At 37.3% G+C, this 21,634-nt stretch overlaps 1 protein-coding gene and 1 pseudogene across 1 annotated transcript; both read right to left on the bottom strand.

The window, feature by feature from the left end:
• Positions 1–4,485: 4,485 nt before the first annotated feature.
• On the bottom strand, positions 4,486–5,966 carry LOC145779682 (mortality factor 4-like protein 1 pseudogene; annotated as a pseudogene).
• A 3,831-nt stretch (positions 5,967–9,797) lies between these two features.
• On the bottom strand, positions 9,798–11,783 carry LOC145780161 (uncharacterized). Its single transcript, XM_082591871.1, has one exon. The coding sequence runs from the start codon at positions 11,781–11,783 to the stop codon at positions 9,798–9,800; it is 1,986 nt and encodes a 661-aa protein (XP_082447997.1).
• Between the last annotated feature and the right edge of the window lie 9,851 nt (positions 11,784–21,634).

Raw genomic sequence — 21,634 nt, 5'->3', positions numbered from 1 at the left:
TTGGCCAAATAATTTAACCTAATTAAAAGCTATATTTCTGTAGAAGATAAAGTTAAAAGCTTTGATTAAAACTTGTAACTAACTTTCAAATCATTTTTATGATAAACATAGAAAGATTCCAGTAATTTATTTTTTGACGGAGCTTTTTATGGGCCTATTCTTGTAGCCCATGCTGTAGTGTTACATGACAGAGAATTCTCAGATACAAGGTAACCTACACTTCTATTAACTCTGGGCATAGATAAACAGTGCCTTGTGAACACCAGCTCAGGCTCAGAGTTTTCGCAAAAAAATTTAACTGTGGGCTTCTTGTTTGGCGATAGCAACAAAATTGTTTTACAGCAGTGGTTTTCAAATTACTCTGCTCCAAAGTGGGCATGGAAGGATCGGGTTTGGGTTGCATTTTCCTCATTTGTCAAAAACAAGATTCAATTTATTTTCTAAAAATTTTCCAAAACAGTTATCACAAAGAACTTGCAGAGGAAGGTCACTAGCTCACAGTAACGCCTCTGTTTCAAAATGACGTTGCAATAATCTTTTAGATTTATTCCCACAGTGAGTGGTTACATATTTAAGTTAAAATATTTACATGATTTTAACGTATCGTTTCATTTTAATATATCAGAACTGACTAGAGCAGTGCAAAAAATAGAAGCAACTCTGAACGTTAGGGGCAAGTTAGGTGTTTCAAATGAAAAGAGGTGGATTTAAACACCTTTTAAAGGTGTTTTTATAGTTTTAAATTACACGAAAATATGAACTACTCAGATATAGGCCCTCCTCTTTGCTTTCAGTTGACGCAGGCCTAGTAGAACCTCTTTTCGCTTGAATTGTTGGCTGAAATTCAAATATACAAACAGTAATTCAATGCAAGCCAATTGCTACCGACAAACTGTCTGATTTAGATTTTTTACCATGGAGAAATAAATGACTCAGTTTTCTATTTTTGCCAACTCTTCTTTAAATTTATGTCACATGGCCTGGCCTATTTTCTGCTTGGTATTTTCCAAAATATGAATGCCTTTTATCTTCTTTGACTGCATTATCCCAAATTTACGCAACAGCACTTATAGGCCCCGTTCTTCCAAGGTTTGAAAATATGTCTGAACAAAATTTTAGTTATAGGCTATGCCCCGAAGTAGGCCTAATTTACAGTCCAATTTAATCGAATAGAGTGTATATAGGCCTACATTATTAAGGAGAAGGGTGCACAACTTGCGACTGTGAACATGTTGCCTATAGCGTCGTAGTTAAACGCCCCACTCAAGATTAAGCGCCACTGGTTCGGCTATGTGCTGTGCGCTTGAGCAACGCATTTCAGGAATGCTCTCCATTCAGCGGAACCTAGTGGATAAATAAATTCCCGGCAACAACTATCAGAAACGTCACTCTGTCAAGATCGATAACCGACCCAGCGTCAGTGATTCAAAGCCTCTACAAGTCTGCGAAACTACGAGGAATAACCTATCAACCAAAGTATGAGTTATGGTGTTTTTGCATTCATAAATACGTGTCACCTACCGGCAGGGCCGGATTATGGGTACTGTAGGCCTAAGGCTGTTTACTAGAGAAGGGCCTAATTTTTCAAATCAAGCTACAAAAAGTAATAAAAATACATACATGAAAAATTAAAATTATTTACTGCAAAATAACATCAACATAACAGAAAAATGGCTATAATGATGGCGCGTAATCGGTTTTGGAAACAAACGCAATTTCTAATAGTGTCAAATTTGAAGCAGATGGAATAAATTTTGAAAAGAAAGAAATGAATAGTAGGTACCTATATGGTAATACTCTACCTAATGACACTATAAGCCAGGAGTTTTCAACCTTTTTTCCACCGCGACCCCCTTTTTTCCATGCGAAATGCAAAAAAAATTAATTTTAACATATTGGTAAAAATTTTATTTCCATTGTCAAAAACAATAGAAATGTCATCTTGAGAATTATGTGTCACTATCAAATATATGTGTGTATCATTATCTAATATTAATTTTTATTACCTAAAAAAGCGTTGTATTTTAACAAATACGCATATTACCTCGTTGTATAAGCATAAATAATTTTTTATGTTTCTTAATATTAAAAATGCACACCACGGGGCGTGTAGTCACAGCTGTGACAACACGCCCCATGGTATGAAATCACGTGGTTTCAACAACCATGTGTACATCTCTACTTGCATGTCTTATCTGTTTGGTATGATGAAAAGAACAGGCTTAAAGCTAACGAATGGTACCTTTCCTGATCAGTTATGATTATACCTTAGTTTGCCAGACCATTTTTTAGTTTAGTTATAAAACCTGATTTTGCCCAAAATTCAATGGCACTCCTCATAATTTCTGCTGTGGTGACAAATTTATTAACCTTCACTGCTTGTACGAAAGAGAACTGAAAACTATGCGTTCCATTGAAAACTCGTGGTTATACGCTTGGGTTATCACATGGAAATCGTGCTGTGACAACACGCCCCACTTTGCCCTACAAGAACTTGGTGAAAAATATCGAATAGCAAAAAAGAATTGAAAGCAATACACTGGAATTTCAAGCGGCTCACGACCCTCCAAAAAACGGCTCGCGACCCCCAGGTTGAAAACCCCTGCTCTAAACTCAATTGCAGTAAAAATGGCGCCTAGGTGGTTTTGGAAATGGGTTGACTCAACTCAGTTATTCGTTTTTAAACAAAAACTGTTGGTAGTGGATCTGTATCACTATCAGCTATACAAAAATTTAACCAAAAAATTGAGGGCCGAATTTTTTCAGGGCCTAAGGCTATAGCCTTATTAGCCTAATGGTTAATCCGGCCCTGCCTACAGCATACGAATATTAGTTAAAAGTGCAAAAAGTTTGACTTCCATGCCTCTCCGTCCACGTAATCTATGTCTGTAACTCGTCGTACGTCGGGGTATGACAAAAAAACTTGTCATGAACCTTCATCTCGGCACTGTATCTCCAACTTTGAACGATATTTCTGAAGCAAGAGTCAGCCCTGCTCTAATTTAGCAGTTTTGTCCAGTTGCACCTTTCCTGAAGTCGCTGCAAATCCTGAAGCTCCAAGCTATGTGGATGTGTTGGTTATTTTCTTTGAAAATAATGGTCAACTTTAATTTGGTCGAGCAGTCAGTGGCTAAGAGTGGCTAAGATAATGTCGGCTACGCTATCAGAATGGCACTACGGCGGTGCCTCGAAAAAAAAAACATTTTAGCCATGAAAGACCTCAGTCTCACATGTTTTTGATCAATAATTTTTGTTCTAGCTTTTCTCATCAGTAGGCCTATTTGATATTTGTTACAAATTTGTCGTCGTGTAGGTAGGTTATCTCACTAACAGCAAAAGCAGTCAACTTTACCTACAATACCAGAAATACAGTACCGTAGTTACAATTAAACGTGACACAAACCAGGCATGTCTTTTGAAAACTTCTCCACTTTCGAAAATGAACTGAGTGAAAGACAGGATTACAAAATTGATTCATTCGACTCCGCAAAGTAGCCGATTTGCAAATTGTAAGTGACAGTTTCTTATTGTCAATTTTGTACAACTTTTCTACAGATTCAGTTTTGTTTTCCGACCAATCTTACTTGTGATGTATGTTGTAATTGTAAATAAAAAGCTTAGCTGCAAAGATATTTCATTTTAAAACAAAAGTTGTTGTTTTTTCAAGTTAAAATTTTGCTAACATAAATTGTAGCCACGGTAAAATGCACTTAGACCTAGCGCATTATAAATTGGCGGTATCAATCGCTAGCGTAAACTCTAAAGCCTGTTAGCCTACTGCATTATGACTGCGTAACTTCCTGCAAGTATATTATGTCGGTTGAAAAAAGTTAGTGTATCTTTTGTAGTTTTGTTGCCTAACTTCCTCGAGTTCCTTCGGCCGAGAATAGTTCCTTTTACTTGCTATTTCTTTTTTTCATAACGAAGCACAGAAGTAACGTTCAGTGAAAATGATAACATTGCGACGCACCGTTGCGTCAAACAAGTCTCTTATTTTCTCGATTCAGTCTAACCCTGAATTTGAATTATTATCCGATTGGTGAATGCAATCATATAAGATAACGCAGCCATCAACAAAATTAATCAGTTTATGTAAGGTTCTTTGCTTTACTAGGAAAGTCGTTGGTCATTTGGCACATTTTCATTTGAATAAACAGAAAATACAATGCATTCACACGAAAAACTGTAAATTTCAACCAAGATGTAAAAAAGCAATTGTTTCCACGTAATTGTGCAACATTAAAAATCCGAGAAACTATTGTAAACACAGATTCAATACGTGTCATGTGATGGTTCACGTGAGGATATAGATTGTACAAAGTCAAACAGAAAAAAACACGCCCCCGTGTGAAAAAGAAACTGAAGCGTTACTTGGTCACGTGACATGTGCGTCACCGCACGCTGTTCACGTCACATTCTTATTTCAACCAATCCAGTTACTAACAAACATTCAACTGATATTTGAAGTAAACAGACAAGATCACACACAGTTTAAAAGTGTTTATTTGAAGTTAATACAACTTCACAGGTGGCAGATAAAAATATAAATTGTCAAAACAACATTTTTCGAAACGGCAGCTTTCACACAATTGCGTGAAAAAAATAGGTGTTTGACCAGAATTTTAAGACCAATAACTGACGAATTCACTATATTTTGGTGATAGTTTATCATTTCAATTTCAAGGTCACCACTAAAAGATTTAATTCCGGTTTGGATATACGATAATACAGTTTCATTGGTCCAACTCAAACGACAGTGCCTAGGCTGTTCTATTTCTGTGCAAGTAACAATGTGAATAAGAGCCAAAATTATTTTGTGACCTGTTCCCAGCGTATAGATGGGAGTCCGTAATGAGTGCTCAAATTTGTCTTCATGAAGCACAAATAAACATCTGTAAAGATTGACACAACGTAGAAGTCTTGTAACTTCATTTGGAATTATGGCACGAGATCTTTTCCCATCTCCTGGCTCCTTGGATTGTTAGACTATTATTAGCTAAGGTGCAATGGCAATCATTTTGAGCTATCAGACAAAGACACATACTCCTTGCTGTCAAAGAACGATGATAAGTTTTCATGTACATATGTAAGAAAGGGCTGCACTCGGCTAACCAGTGTACTCATGTTTCTTTCATCAAGATTTGTAAAGGAAAGTACAGAATCAAACTTAACAAAAAATCTTAAAAGGTGAGGCAAGCCATAAATTTGTGCCATTGTTAAATCAGGATAGTTTATTTGCATATCGTTATATTGCAAACGCTCTAATTTATACAAAAGTTGCGAACCTAGCATGGTATTGAAGTAGTCCTTTATTCCGGCTACCAGCTCCTTAATTGAACTTATCTTTTCATTTGAACAATTGGTGGTTTCTGTTTTTAAGTATGAGTTCAAAATATCTTCAACAGTTAGCTTTGCCGGCAAATTAAACAAAGATTTTTGTCGAGTGACCAAATCCCAGTCATCCACCAAAATTGGTTTTAACTCATCAGGGATTGTTATGTTAATTTCAGCTTTAGAAGATGCTGTTCCCTCTAAGTCTCCTGATGAATCGACTCTTGATTTTTTCTTTTTTGGTTCTGCTGATGTTGTTGCAGGCTCAACCTTCTTTGCCTTATCTACTGCATCTCTTCCATTATCAGCTTTGGTTGGCTTTGAAGGTTTGGCTCTTTTGGTTTTGTCTTTTCTGTGTTGCTTCAATATGTCTTTTTGTTTTTGTAAATTTGAGTCATTGTACTTTAAGACTCTTGCCTCTGGTACCCACTCGTCCCAATGTTTATTCCAGCCATTGTAATGAATCAAATAATAATATCCTTTCCCACCGTCCCGTAACTCTGATCGAATGCATTTTGCTTCATACATTAAAGGTCCATGAAAGCACAAGATTCTTTCTCCATCAGAGAACTTGGTTGCTTTGGGTGACATGAAACACTTGATACCATTACAAATTTAAAAAAATGGTTAAACAAGTTCTATCTGTAACAAAATGAAGACATGTGACAATTGTGACATGCCGATAGTCATATTAATGATATCAAACTTTGATAACTTTTCATAATTCAAACTTTTACAATTTGATTTCTTGATAGAAAAAAAAGTACGGTATCAAACGATCTTTACGTTAACAAAATAATTACAATTCAACACCTCAAGGAAAAATTAAGTAGATGGAATATTGTAGTCAGTGTTGTACGCGTTAACGAAATAAATTGACGGCGTCAGCGCGAATTGCCTAAAAACTTTACGGCGTAAAGTACTGCGTCAGCTCTTAAAGAAATTGACGGCGTCAGCGCTATTTTAGCTAGGGTCTCACAAAAACAATCTGTTGCGTTTGGGACGCATAATGCACTGGATGGTATTGGTGTGTTGCATTTCAAAAACAAGCCTTGAAAACGTTCACTCGGAAAGGTATCACTGTTCCAAGCGTGCTGTGATGGCTTAGCATATATAAATCTTTTAACAAGGTCCACTGCAACAAAATCGCTCTTTTCAGAGGCATAGAGCTCTTGAAATAAAGTATCTTCAACCTCAGATGACATTCATTGATTTTTCGCTTTCTCTCTCTGATCCCCCGTTCTCGATACTGCTTACAATATGAGTGATCACCATTTGGCAAACTTCTTCTGCTTGTATTCCAGGTAGCCATTCCAACCAACGCAAAAGCCAGTAATTCGGTTGAGTCGCGCTGGCCAAAATACATTGTGAAACTCTCATTGTGAAACAAGATAACAAAAAATGACACATAGCGTTGACGCTTAAAATCGGCAAAATAGTTGACGGCGCTATCACTTCCGTCCATTTTTTAAAAAATGACGGCGCTAGCCTCAGCGTCAACGTACAACACTGATTGTAGTTATGTGCTCGGCTGTCTTGAGCACAAGAAAATGTAGACTCACGGTCGGTTAGTGACATAATCAACAATACGGTAACTAATCAACTCATATAAGTTTGCAAACTCTTACATTTATGATAAATTTTCAGATCAATTCATAGGTGTCATCAAATACGATACATGGGTGCAACCTAATTTGTACCATGAACAATTCGTACCGTCAGTTCGTACCTTGAAAAGATCGAGACAAAAAATTAAAAAAAGCGGAAGTCGCTGATTGCAGTTTCCGCAAACATTTTAAAAGGGTTAGGGTATCGGAGTATCGCTATCCGCAATCAAAAAAACTGAAAAGATCGAGAGAGAAAAAATAGAACATCGCTGATCGCAGTTTCCGTTTTTCAACAGTTTCCGCAAACATTTTAAAAGGGTTAGGGTATCGGAATATCGGTTACCGGTAGGTACGGTATCGGTATCCGCAAACAAACAAACTGAAAAGATGGAGAGAAGAAATAGAACATCGCTGATCGCAGTTTCTGTTTTTCCGCAGTTTCCGCAAACATTTTAAAATTTCCGGTAATGATCCTAAGAGTTTACCGAAGTCGCTGATTGTAGTTTCCGCAAACATTTTAAAAGGGTTAGGGTGTTTCCGCAAACAAACCAACTAAAAAGGTTGAGAGAAAAAAATAGAACAAAGCCGAAGTCGCTAAATGCAGTTTCCATTTTTCCGCAGTGTACGCAAACATTTTAAAATTTCCGGTAATGATCCTAAGAGTTTGCCGAAGTCGCTGATCGCAGTTTCCGCAAACATTTAAAAAGGGTTAGGGTTGATCAGAGTTTCTGCAAACATTTTAAAATTTCTGATAATGATCCTAAGAGTTTTTGTTTCTTTGCGAAAAATTTTAAAATGCTTGCGGAAACTGCAATCAGCAACTTCAGCTTTTTTAATTTTTCTCTCGGTCTTTTCAAGGTACGAACTGACGGTACGAATTGTTCATGGTACGAATTAGGTTGCATCCAAGGTACATCACACACACATTTAGGTACGCCCATTTAGGCAGCACCTTGACTGGTTAACCGCAAGGTTGTTCAGTGCTGCCAGACCTTTCTATTGCTATATTTTGATTTGTATGTAATTGTGTTGCTTTTTCTCGACTCGTATTAGAAAGGCAAATAAACAAACATCTCTCTCTCATCACACCATCAATCATCACACAAATACATTAAATATCGTAGGCCTATATACACAGAAAAAGTTGAAAAGTCTGGAAAGCTCTTTTTATCAACAAATTTATCAACAACTTTTATCAACAACTTACAGTACTTGTTATCCACCCTTGATAAATCATTTGAGTTGCATCTAATTGAATGCTGGGTCTTACTTTAAACAAACTTGCTGAAATCTGTTTCTGAATCTCTTTTTTTTTGATTTATGCACATGACATCCTATCCTATCACTGAGCATCTTATGTTTTATCACATGGGATCCAAAACATCTCCAGACTAAAAACCACTCTTTTATAAGTGACTTTTTTATTTTTGCCACTGACCCAGGGTTGCCAGATTTTGAAAAAAAAAGTAGCCAAAAAAGTAGCAAATTTGCTCCCAAAGTAGCCCAATTTATAGCAGGAGGAGCGGAAACTATGTTTTCCAACTTCTGGGGGGCTTTGCCCCCCAGACCCCCCGTTAGACGTTCTAACACTGACACAGCTACAATCTTTTGGGTGTCTGTGTTAGGCATGGGTTACTTCATAACAGAACTGCTTAGCCTCAGCTTTACCTTGAGTTGGGTATTTTTCACTGAAAGACAAGGTGTACAATCATCATTACATAAATTCAACATACATACATTTTCATCAAGCCATTCATCCTTATTTCAATTATTACTACACTGATTAGTAAACTATATCATATATGTAAAATCTACATGCCAGTCAGTGGAAGAACCTGAAAAAGAACAAAAGAATGTTAATTAATAACATACAAGCCGTCAAATGCTCTAAATATACAGCTATATATATACTTACATAGTCACATATATATATATGGAAAGTCAGCTTAACAAACCCAGGGATATCTAAAGAAGGGGATACGAAGGTTTTTAATACATCTGATAATAGAAGGGCTTCTGTTTATCGTAAATAATCTCTGTTTACCGTAAAATAACAATTGACACTGATAGTACTGCTATTTTGCATTCATCAAATGCTGGCATTTGCACAACAATTTAACACTGATAGTAGTTTAATAAATCTTGTTATAATAACCTGCATTGCGCTATTAGCATAAGGCCTGGATGCTGACTGCATGCTCATGGTTAGTGGTTACTTGTAAATTCAACTACCCATATAGTTGCTTTACATCTGGCTTACTGCAAAGGCTTTGTTAAGAAAAACAGCTCACTGGTAACTAAACCAGTTACATTCTTTAAATATGCTCTATGTAACGTACTGTCTTTGGTAGCTGACTGTACCAGCTGCACTACAAAACTTTCTGCAATTTTGAAAAGAACCGCATGTTTCACGCGCTACAAACTACCGCCCTGGTAGTGTCATAAGAATAAGGCAATCGCTGTGAGCCTTCACATCTCCTTCTTTAGATATCCCTGAACAAACCCAGTGAAATTGCAAAAAATGGTATGTTACACAGTGACAGTATTTCAATCTAGTTCATCACTGGAAAAACAATGTAAATTACAACATAGGCCTACCGGACTGTTGTTAATTTTTGTTAAAAAATGTTCATAATTTGAAACAATTTAAAAAAAAAATGTCGACTCATCACTTAAAATGTTAAATTCAGGCAAATAGCACAAGCGTAATGAGAAGCCCACAGTGGGCTTATTAAATGTACTATATTAAAAAATCCTTTCTTCTTTATTGTACGTACACAATAGGCTGTTATCCTGCATAGGCTGCTGGTGTAGTAGAGCAGCACAAACACAATCTTTACATATTAAAAACTAAAGGTATTATGCAAAGTTCTCCAATATTTCACAACCATTCTCTTCTGATGTATCATTTTCATAAATGGTACTGTCATATTTCAGCATTGAAGCAGGAGGTTCAAATGTTGCACAACATTTCTTCATTTCTTCCAATGATGTCTTTACTCTCAGTAGTGACGAAAGAAGTTCAAGACCCATGCGATTTCTTAACTTGGTTTTCGCAGTGGTCACTCTTGAAAATACCCTTTCTACTAGCGCATTGCTAACTGGTAAGCTATATGCAGTTAGACCAAATTTTCCAATGTCTCTGAACATATACTCTCCAGCAGCATCCTTCATTTCGTATACTTTTGTCCAAAAAATAGATCCATCTTGTAAAGTTTTCACATCATAAAAGGATTCCCAGTTTATGCTTAACAACTTTCGCCATTGAGTTTCAATGTCTCCTAATTTTTGTGGTTGAGCCAGTTCAAGTGGAAGATTTCCAAATGGTGGCCGAACATTACTTAAACAAACACATGGAGACAAGTTATTCATCTTTTTGAGCAGGCTTAAGTTAGCTGGTAAGCGCATAAGCAGTTCTTTACAAATTTTTATCAAAAATGTGTGGCATCTACTTTTCACAGAAATCTCAGTTTCCTCAGAGACTGAGCCTTCCATCTTTTTCACTCTCAGAAGTTCAGTAAATTGGTATCCAAAATCAACCATTCCCAAAGGCCGGAGTATAGACTGGAAATTAAAATCGACACTTAAGCTCACATACTCTTCAACCACCACTCTTCTCAACATCACAAGTGTCAATCCTTCAAGTTCAGCCAAAAGTTTTGAAAAATCAACTTTGTCCTTTTGAAAAAGAAGATTGAGGGACTCAAACTCAGACAAAATTGGTTTCAGGAAAGTCAAAAACAAAAGATTACATGGATCTGAATACATTGCTGATAATTCACGTGAGACATATTTATCACATGATGATGCAGCAATCTGAAAATGGGTTTTAAGAGTGTCCCACTGTTCCAAAACACGCTGCACACAACGGCTACGAGCAAGCCACCTAGTGCCAGATAATGGAATTAACTGTAAAGGCTCCTTGCCATCGTTGATAAGCTTAAAAATATCTGTGTATGACTGCCTCCTCAATGATGACCTATGAAACCAATTATATGTCTCCCGCAACATATAATCGATGTTGGATGGTAACTCTTCGGATGCATGTGCGCATACCAAGTGCAAAGAATGACAGACACACTTCAGCAATATCAGATTTGGTATGTCTTTTTTTAACAAGGTATACAATGAATGGTGCATACCACACAGATTTGATGCACCATCTGTGCCTATTGCAATGCAATTATTGATATCAATATTGACTGACTTAAAAAACTCTTGCAAATGTTGATACAATGCCTCTGCCGTGGTAGTTGTCACTTCAATTAATCCACAAAATTTTGAAATAATTTCATTTGCTTTCGTGCTATAATAACGCACACAAACACAGAGGTGTTTCGTACATGCAACATCCGTTGATTCATCCACAATGATAGAAAAGGGGGTTTCTTTCATGTCATTAACCAAATCATGCAAAAAACATGGTGCGATAACTTTCTTTATAAGGGCTGTGCATTTTGTTCTATGCAATCTAAGGTAGTCTGAGCTTGTTGAACCACATAAATTTGTTTTGTTCCACAATTCACTTAAATGATCAATCGACCTGATTGCTGAGTGACAAGCCACATGCAAAGCAAGACGAATTTCCAATTTCAATAACTTTTCGCTTTTGGGGGTAAAGACTGATGTAATGGTGGGTTGATCCAGCAACTTTTTTACATTTTTGGTATGTTTTGTAGTGAGAGCATGCTTTTCTAAATCACCCTTATGGGCTCTCAATTCAACTTTACAAGACTTGCAAAATGCCTTCTTGCCTCCATCACTCGCTTGTAACCAGTTCTTAAACTGTTTTTCTTTCATCCATGTTTCGTGGAAATTTTTGCTGTATTTAGCCCACTTTCCCATTAATATCAGCAGTACAATCTACAATTTAGTGTTAGACAGCAACAGAGTTACCGGTACAGTAAGGCACATTCACATAGGGACAGTAGAATATCGGGACGACTCACTTTACTGATTTTTCTTGCAAAATGGACAGCTGGAGGGTTACTAAGAAGCTCAAAAATTAACAGAACTGCACAACGTTTTCTTTGATTTTAGGTAAATTCATTCTCATAAAATGAATTGCTACTTGGTTAAAATTTTGGGTGCTAGAAAATCTGCAAAACCTTACTGCAGCAGTGTGAAGCTACCTACCGTTACCGGTGTTGTTGCGTGAAGTCTACCACTACATTATCACGATTTAAATACTATTAAACATGATGTCACATATTTCCTACATTTATTTTAGCGATACACACTTTGTACACACGTGGGCAGGTCATATAAACTGCACCTGAGTATGCGACATATGGCAGTAGACCTCAAGCTGTAGTTGCGTCAAATTTTGTCATAAAATTGTGCCATCCAGTTGTCCACCTTACTTTTGAGTGAGCAATCCCCTACTTCTACCATACCTACATTCACAACAGGCTCTATCGGGTACGGATTAGATTCTCACTACTTTTTCAGCACACTACTTGTCAAGCACTTCTGTGTTCTGACTTCCACACTACAGTGAAAGACATAGAAAGGAGATAGCGTAACGCTGGAATAGACTACAAACTCACTCAACCATGTCCCTTCACTCCCTTGCTATGTCTTGGAAACATGAGAATGCGCTGTAAAATTTGTAAACGACAAATAAACTGTCAGTAGACTGCAAGCGAAACTTACTTTAGTAAGAAATTTCCCATGTAAAAAAAGTCGCAATTTTGTTACATTGTCGCCAATCTAAATTTAAAAGTAGCCCAAAAAGTCGCAAGTCGCAAAGCTCAATTTTTTGTCGCAAATCGCATATGGAAAGTAGCCCAATTTGCGATAAATCGCCCAATCTGGCAACGCTGCACTGACCTGTCATACCCATAGACATCTTATTATAACTAGACCGCGCATCGTCACTTCTCTCGTTTACGATTTTTGAAGAAAGCAGGTTCAGACGTCAGCCATTATTAGTGTACCTATTCCGCGCGTTTGCCAATGCTTTTGTAGGGACCCGTAATGAATTTTCATTGTTTTGAATTCAATTCAATTTATTTTTCCTTGTCAGAATGCAAAACAAATGATATTGTGAAAAAGAAATACAGGAACAAAACCAACAAAAGGAAAAGGTGGCAAAACTATTATGGTTTAAGACGTGCATGAACGGATTTAATATTGCGGTATATGAATCGATAAATATACAGTAGTTAAGCACGGCCACCAAACCTGATACTTTAAAACAAGTAGAAGTAGATGAATTAATTAGTTAAGAATCAGTCGCCTCCTCGTTCCTGAAACAACTGGAGCGCCAATTCTTAAAGCAATGAGAACACGACTGAACACAACTTAACTTTCTACAAAATGTAATTCTCCTATAATATTTGCGTTTCTTAAAAAACTCAGTTGTTGTGAACAAATAATTGACAAAACAAATAGTTTTCTATGCAACAACACAACCGCAGCTTTTACCAGGATTCTGTTCAATAGAGATTGATGGCTTTCGATTTTCTCCGTTGTAGCAAAACGTTGCATTATGACGTAAATTCGTGTGATTTCATCAACAATAACTTTTAAAGAAATAGCTTCAGTTTCAAGTTGCTGTGAAATAACAACTAATAAATATCTCCGCAATTCACCTAGTATGACGAAATCTTTATATGATTTCACCTTTGCTGTTCTACAATCGCAAACATATTGTTAGAATTTGTTAATTTATGCTGCCAAAATGTGCGCAAAGATAACGTTATGTGCAAGGTGCCGCTTTGAACTGAGTTCACACACTTTACCTGTTCAACCCAGCTTCTTATCATTTAAAGATAGAAGTGGACTTTTTAAACCTTCTTTCAGTGTTGTATATATTTGTGAAGAAACTGAATTATGCATTAAACGGTTACTAACTACCACAGCTGGGAGATTACCTCTTCATCCAGGCATTGTGGAAGCTATTGCGGTAGCTGTGCTTGGAAATATAAACCATTCCAAGATATTTACTAATCTCACGGATCTTGTGTTTGAATGCACCGTTACCGATAATCACATTTTTACGCTAGTCAAAACTGTGTCCAAATGTTATTTAAAAATTAGGTTTTACCACATTGGTAAGGAAACCTGCAAGCAAATACAAGGCAAATTGGTTCGTAAAACGCTTAACAAAACAGTACTTTTCAAACACCAATAAACTACTTCCTTTCGACATCACATCAGTATTGGTGAATATTTAATTTGTTTTGATTTTGTTGAGCTATAGGCCTACGTTATAGCCGCTATAATATAGCGTATCATTTGCTTAGGTTTGATGTAATACACTGTTTGTTGCTGTTTTTACAATAGGCTAATCATCAGCTCAGCTGTAACGCCAAATTGAATACGGTAAGAGTTCTGCTGAACTGCTGGAAATGATGCATTCAGTGTATCGTATACGTGCTCTCGCATCGCAGTGTTTTTGCTTTATATTATAGACTGTATGTATAATTCTGTGCAATTTAACACATGCTTTTATTCATTTCATAGATGAATAAAACCTCTATTACACCAAAGTTCTCAATTATAGTTAACAAGTTAGTTTTCTGCAGAAGCGCAACCAGCTCAGAAATGTTATCGTTAACAGCGCAGCTTTCACGCGAGTTTGAGACACTAACAATGGCCGCCGCCTTTTTTCAATTTCTTCAATCGAAATACGAGAAGCGCAGGATGTCTGTGGTCATACCTTAATAACTTTAGTTGACTTGATGCCTGCACAGCGTTGCCAGATGCTGGAAGCTGCTTGGCACCAAAAAGTAACTAAAATATCACCAGATTGCATTCAATTTCACCAGATATTTAAAACACCCTAAATAAAGCAATTTGGCCTAAAAATACAAATAGTTTTTAAGACATAAGACTAAAATGAAACAAATATGCAAAACATATGTTTTGTCACACATTGCATACACGGATTATAACTGTAGCAGTCATAATTATCAGTATAAACATCAAAAGTTCTTAACCAAAAAAGTTGTTGTTTTTACTTTAAAAGCGGAAACTGTTACTTGCAGGGTTAAAATGCACTCCGAGATGCAATAACATCCCAATGAAAAAATTTGAAAGACTTATGCATATCCTGCACAGGATATCCATGAAAATGAAACAAGTGGCCACTGTAAACTTTTTGTGTAGCCTATGTAAGGTCACTGATGGTGATAAACTTCTAATTTTGGGGCAAAAAACAACCTCCTTCACTAATTTTAAATATAAAACTTGCATTTTTGACAAGTTTTTTAGTAAAAAGAACTCTCCAAAAAGCATTGTCTCGCCACTGCCTGCAACCATGCCAGTGGCAAAAGCTACACGATTGCTGGTACAGTGCTGTTGTCAGATTCAAAAGATTGCTTGAAGAGCGCAAAACCTCTTGCAAAACGTTTTATGCACGAGCAGAGATTTTTTAGCTAAAAAGTTTAAAAAATTTTGAAAAACCTTGAGTTGTGAATATTTCACCAGATTTCACCAAAACGTTGTCTGGTTCCAAGGTCAAAAAGCGTGGTACCAAAGACCTCTAAATTTCACCAGATTTTTTTTATTTGGTATCCTATTTCCCCATCTGGCAACGCTGTGCCTGCATAAAATAATGGGTAGCCACTTTAACAAGTCGAAATTCTGCCACTGAAATTGACTAGAATGAAACCGCCAACCAATCATAAGCTACGGTTTAAGTGACGTCAAAAATGGCGAAAAGAAGATCATAGAAAGCAAATTAAGTGATGGATTTTTTGTCACCTGGTTGGCTTAGGGGTTAGGGTTAGGGCTAGAAAGTAGTCATTTCATTGACGCGTGTTCGATTCTCACCACTGCTATTGCTCTTTTTCTTCTGTAATTACCAAATAAAGTTCAAAACAAGCATTAACTCTCTGGATGAGTGCTAGAAGGGTCACAATTGGACGGTAGCCTCTTATAACACGTTCTGATTGGTTGGCGGTTGCATTGTAGTCAATTTCAGTGGCAGAATTTCGACTTGTTAAAGTGGCTACCAAAATAATGGAACTGGAACCTTTTAAATCAGGGTTGCCAGATTTAAAAAAAAAATAGCCAAAAAGTAGCAAATTTTCTTCCAAAGTAGCCCAATTTATAGCAGGGGGCGCGGAATGACATAACTACAATCTTTTGGATGTCTCTGTTAGGCATACTTCATAACAGAACTGCTTACAGTGCTTAGTTTCAGTTTTGTCATGTGTTAAGGATTATTTCACTGATGTGTTGATACAATGGCACTGCCGTGTTGTTGATACAATGCCTCCGCCGTGGTAGTTGTCACTTCAATTAGTCCACAAAATTTTGAAACAATTTCATTTACTTTCGTGCTATAATAACGCACACAAACACAGAAGTGTTTCGTACATGCAACATTCGTTGATTCATCCACAATGACAGAAAAGGAGGTTTCTCTTATGTCATTTACCAAGTCATGCAAAAAACATGGTGCGATAACTTTCTTTATAAGGGCTGTGCATTTTGTTCTATGCTAAGGTAGTCTGAGCTTGTTGAACCACATAAATTTGTTTTGTTCCACAATTCACTTAGATGATCAATCGACCCTATTGCCGAGTGACTTGCCACATTGCCACATGTAGGCTACAGCAAGACGAATTTCCAATTTCAATAACTTTTCACTTTTGGAGGTAAAGACTGATGTAATGGTGGGCTGATCCACCAACTTTTTTACATTTTTTGTAGTGACAGCATGCTTTTCTAAGTCGCCCTTATGGGCTCTCAATTCAACTTTACAACACTTGCAAAATGCCTTCTTGCCTCCACCGCTGGATTGTAATCAGTTCTTAAACTGTTTTTCTTTCATCCATGTTTCGTGGAAATTTTTGCTGTATTTAGCCCATTTTCCCATTAATATCAGCAGTACGGTACGGTACAATCAAAAAATTGCAGAACTAGCAACCCTGTCAATTTAGCAAACAAATTAGCAGTTGCACAAAAAAGAATGTGGTTTGCAAAAACGAGATAATAAAAACAAGCGACAAACATTTCAAAAAGAAAAGTAGGCTACAAGCAGCAAGGATAAAAACGCACTCTTTTTGTCCATAGCCTACGGCTTATACTTTTTTTCCTCACTGTCTTTGTTAATGCATGATTATGTGCTAACTATGTGTCTTTACCAGACTGCTGTGCACTTCTGATTTCTGAATGTGAAGTCGCGGCAGAAAAAATCCTGTCCGCTGCACCTGCACGCACAGGCTTGCCAGATTGGCCCTTTTTAGAGGTAGTTGCCCCCCAAAAAAATTGTTTGGCCCCTTGGCCCTTTGTTTTCAATATTTGGCTCTTTTTGGAAGCAGTTGGCACATACTATCAAACTAGCTATTTACATAAATGTCTTTCGGAAATTGAGACTGAAAAGTGTAGCCTAATTACGATTTTTTAGACAGTGTTTAGCTGACAATGTTTAATATGCCAATGCCAAGATTCGAGTGGAAACACTGTAGAAGATGAAGATTTGGAATTGTTCTTGTAGAATGTAGACTGTGTTGTTGCAATGTTGTAACGTTATTGACGTTGTTAACGTTATTATGTTTTATTAGCAACGTTATTAACATTATTGAACAATTTGGCTCTTTTTAAACCCAGTTTGGCCCTTTTTTCGACATTGTTTGGCTCTTTTTCTCAAAAGCTGTCTGACAACCCTGTGCACGCACTGCAGTCGGAGCATAGATGACTTGCTAATAGTCGGAGTGAAGTAGAGCCGGATTTTCAGAAAATGGAGTTTGCTCAGAGTTCCATTTTTCACAAAAGTTTTAGAGTGGAGTGCAATCGGAGTTTGGTTGACCAACTCTGCATTTTCGTTAATTATAATGTCCCGTAGGCCTATAGTTCTGTTTGTAAAAGAAAAACTTTTCCCACGGCTTTCCACCTGGTGGGAATGCTTAGATTCCTGTTTCACTTGGTAGCCACTTTAACAAGGAAAAATTCTGTGACTCCAAACTTCATTTCTGCACCAAATAGTTTTGAGATATTGACTCCAAACTCCACTTTGACTCCGAACGCAAACTATAAATCATTATCTAGTTTTTTTATTGCCTACCTTCCCTATCTCTTATCATGAAAAGAAAAATATATTTTTGTTTACCGGTAGACCGCAGACTGATAGATAGGTCTGCAAGTCGTACCGTAGGCTAGCCTATAGGCTACAAAAAAAGCTTAATTATTTCCATCAGCATTGACTTGTGATTAAAGTCTGTTTGCCTTCGGGTGTATTTAATAAAAAAACAAGTGAGTAGGTTTTAAAGCTTTGTAAATTCACTGGCTTAGACTCTAGAACTGTCTAGAACTAGGCCCCTATAGCCTGAAAACATCCCATTTGAATACTGTATGTTTAAAACGAAACGATTTTTTTAGTGAACTTAGCTGCTTTTTATTATCTTATTTTGATTGATACATAATTAATGGCATGAAACTTAGATTAAATGCATTTCTTAACGCATAACCCCAGGGCTATGAAAACGATAATTCGACTGTGACGTCGGTGATAGCCTATATTCGCAGATTAATTTCTTGCCCTATTGCGTAGGCCTATGTGTAGTCGACTGCAATGTTTTTAAATTTTTCAGCCCTGTGAATTTTGTTGAAGGTAAATTAGATGTTTGTTTGCAATGCCATACCGAATTAAGCGAATAAATTTGTTTCCTTACACTGATTGACAACGCACTGCAATCCACAGCTAGCAAGGCAATTAAGATTAGGCTACGCTACTACTACTACAACTTTATAGGCCTAAGTTTCTAAAGTTTTTCTAGAGTGTAAAACTAATTGTTTATGGTGTTGTGAATGTGACCGTGCTATGCTTTTCCTTTTTTTAATTTTAAGAAATATATCAATGATTAGCCTACTGAAAAGTGCGAACAATCGCTCACAACACAGCAGTCCACTTTTGAAAAGTCTTGTTCGTGGTTCAATCCTGTTGAGATTGCGCATAGCCTAGCCCTATTGCATTGCGATAGGCTTACTTCAGTAGGATAGACTCAGATATTTAAAACATCTAGTTACCTTCTACAACGTTTGATTCGGCTCCCTTCAAGTTGTAGGCTACAGGTTTCACAGTAACTTTGGCGTAAAATCCAAATACTGTAAATGTATGGGTTATCCGCTATCTTGTCTGAATTTTCTTTCTTTTTCGTAGGCTATGAGGCTTATTGTTTGTTCAAAGGGCAAGGCAGAGAGTGGTGGCAAGCCAAGTCAGAGTAGGCTAGGTAGTTTTCATAAAAGAATAACAATTTAAGGGAGCCAGAGAATAGGACTCAAGATCTCATTAAATTGTGATCAGGCTTGGCCTATTTTGCTTATGTTAATAATTTCAGACAAAAAAAAGCATTTGGATAAAAAAACTGCCTAAAATTTATTTTAAGAGCAATCAGGCTAACGGAAAAGATTAGGAGTAAATTAGGCCCACCATATTTCCATCGCCTAAAAGGAGGACACGTTTCGCCAGCAAGTCGAATTTTACGCTTGAAGAATCTTTTACGCGTTTTTAGATCATTCCAGTATAGGGCTGCGCAGCAAAAGTTAACAAAAAAAAAAAAAAACAGATTGACTGAACGTTTCATTTATTTTTTCTCATTTCTAGTGCTTCCTTTGGACAACAAATGATTTTATATTTTTAAGAGTAAGCAAAAAGTGAAAAAAAGACCTACAGACAGCAATGATCGCAAAGATTTGCAAAATGTGACAAATCATGCACGACCTCCAGCACGTCAAACCTTAACATTTTTCAACAAGGAATGGTCAGCCTTAACGCAATTGTTAAATTATTTGCAAGAAATATGACTAAAACAGTAGGCTGCACACAGTGATGGGCATTATCGGCGATAAATTTTTATCGCTTATCGTTATCGCTTAATTTTTTTGTCAGTTATCGTTTATCGTTATCGCCAAAGGCAATATTTGATTATCGCCGATAATTAATCGCCGATAAATTTTATTTCGGATCAACACACAAGTGGAAAGAACATGAAAAGTAATATTTTTACTAGCCACCTAGTTCATGAAACTAAAATTAAAACCAGTTCTTCTTCAGTGCCTGAAGTGTGTGTGCACAGGTCGTTGTCATGGGAGGGGCACGCCCCCTGCAGCAACGGCCCTGACAACACAATAATTTTTAGAGTTGCAAATTGCAATGCAATGAAATGCATGCCACAAGCCTCTTGTTGTTTTGCTGCAATCGGCAATCGCGAGTGAATTTTACAATTAAAATGTAAGCGCACAGGCGGTACAGATTCCTTTGAAGCGAAGCGAAAGAAATTGGCAAGTGGTTTATGAAAGTGTCGCAATGCGAGGCCGCTTTTACATCGGAAACATGGTCTTTCGCGCCACTATCACTGAAACAAGTCATTGCAGAATATGATATTGCTTGAAGCATTTGACATGCAGACCGACATCACACTTTTTGCATCTTGTAGTAGTTTTTGCATGACAATAGGCGCATCGAATTGCGTGGTAAAATTATGCAAAATACATTAAGTTTATAACCTTTCTCATTTACCTATGCTGCATAGCCGAGTGGTGAGAGCGCTGGAACGGCAATCGAAAGGGCAGGACACTGTCTTTCGCGGTAGCCATTTTAACAAGTCGAAATTCTGCCACTGAAATTGACTACAATGCAACCGCCAACCAATCAGAACGTGTTATAAGAGGCTACCGTCCAATTGTGACCCTTCTAGCACTCATCCAGAGAATTAATGCCTGTTTTGAACTTTATTTGGTAATTACAGAAGAAAAAGAGCAATAGCAGTGGTGAGAATCGAACACGCGTCAATGAAATGACTACTTTCTAGCCCTAACCCTAACCCCTAAGCCAACCAGCTGACAAAAAATCCATCACTTAATTTGCTTTCTATGATCTTCTTTTCGCCTTTTTTACGTCACTTAAACCGTAGCTTGTGATTGGTTGGCGGTTTCATTCTAATCAATTTCAGTGGCAGAATTTCGACTTGTTAAAGTGGCTACCGTCTTTCGCAGGACACTTAAAGGCATGCCTGAAGGTGGACATGAAGATTGGCTTCCTTGCCTTCCCGGCAGCCGTGGCCGAGTGGTTAGCGCGTTGGGCTCGCAGTCGAGAGCCTACATGTTCGACTCCACCCCCCCCCCCCCCGCACTTGCTGTTGTTTCTCTGGGCAAGAAACTTTACGATAATTGCCTCTACCCAGTGATCGATTTCGAGTAATGGGTAGTACCAAATTTAAGTCATAAGTAGAGTAGACAACCGGAAACAGACACTGCCGTCGGCTGCAGCGTGGGTCAGGTGTACGTCGGAAAGCGTACACCGATGCATAGCGCTCAAGTCCGCTTTCCCGCAATGCAGGATAAAGATAAACAAACAAACCGTCCACTTAATCGAAATCTTCAACCACCGGCCGTAAGCCTGGACACGACGACGATTTATCTATGCGACATAGCCAACGCTCAATCAAATATTTTTATTCCCACAGTGCCTATATTGTAATTCTTATCTCAACAACTCAGCGTTCTGCCATTGCTGTAATGATGGTGTTCACAAAGAAAACAGAAAAATTTATCTGAAATTATCAGTAAATTACGATAATTATGTTAGGCTATTGTTCTTGAACAAACACGACTAATTTGACAAGCTTGATGGATTTCACAGTATGCACATTTTTACCACCAATAACGCTTAACATTACTGATAAATTTTTAAGCATTTTGCGTTTTTTGGAATTTTTTCAATTATTGCTGACTTTGCTGTA

This window comes from Aplidium turbinatum, chromosome 11, assembly GCF_918807975.1.
Source record: "Aplidium turbinatum chromosome 11, kaAplTurb1.1, whole genome shotgun sequence".
Taxonomy (NCBI): Eukaryota; Metazoa; Chordata; class Ascidiacea; order Aplousobranchia; family Polyclinidae; genus Aplidium; species Aplidium turbinatum.
This window is presented reverse-complemented; position numbering and strand designations above follow the sequence as displayed.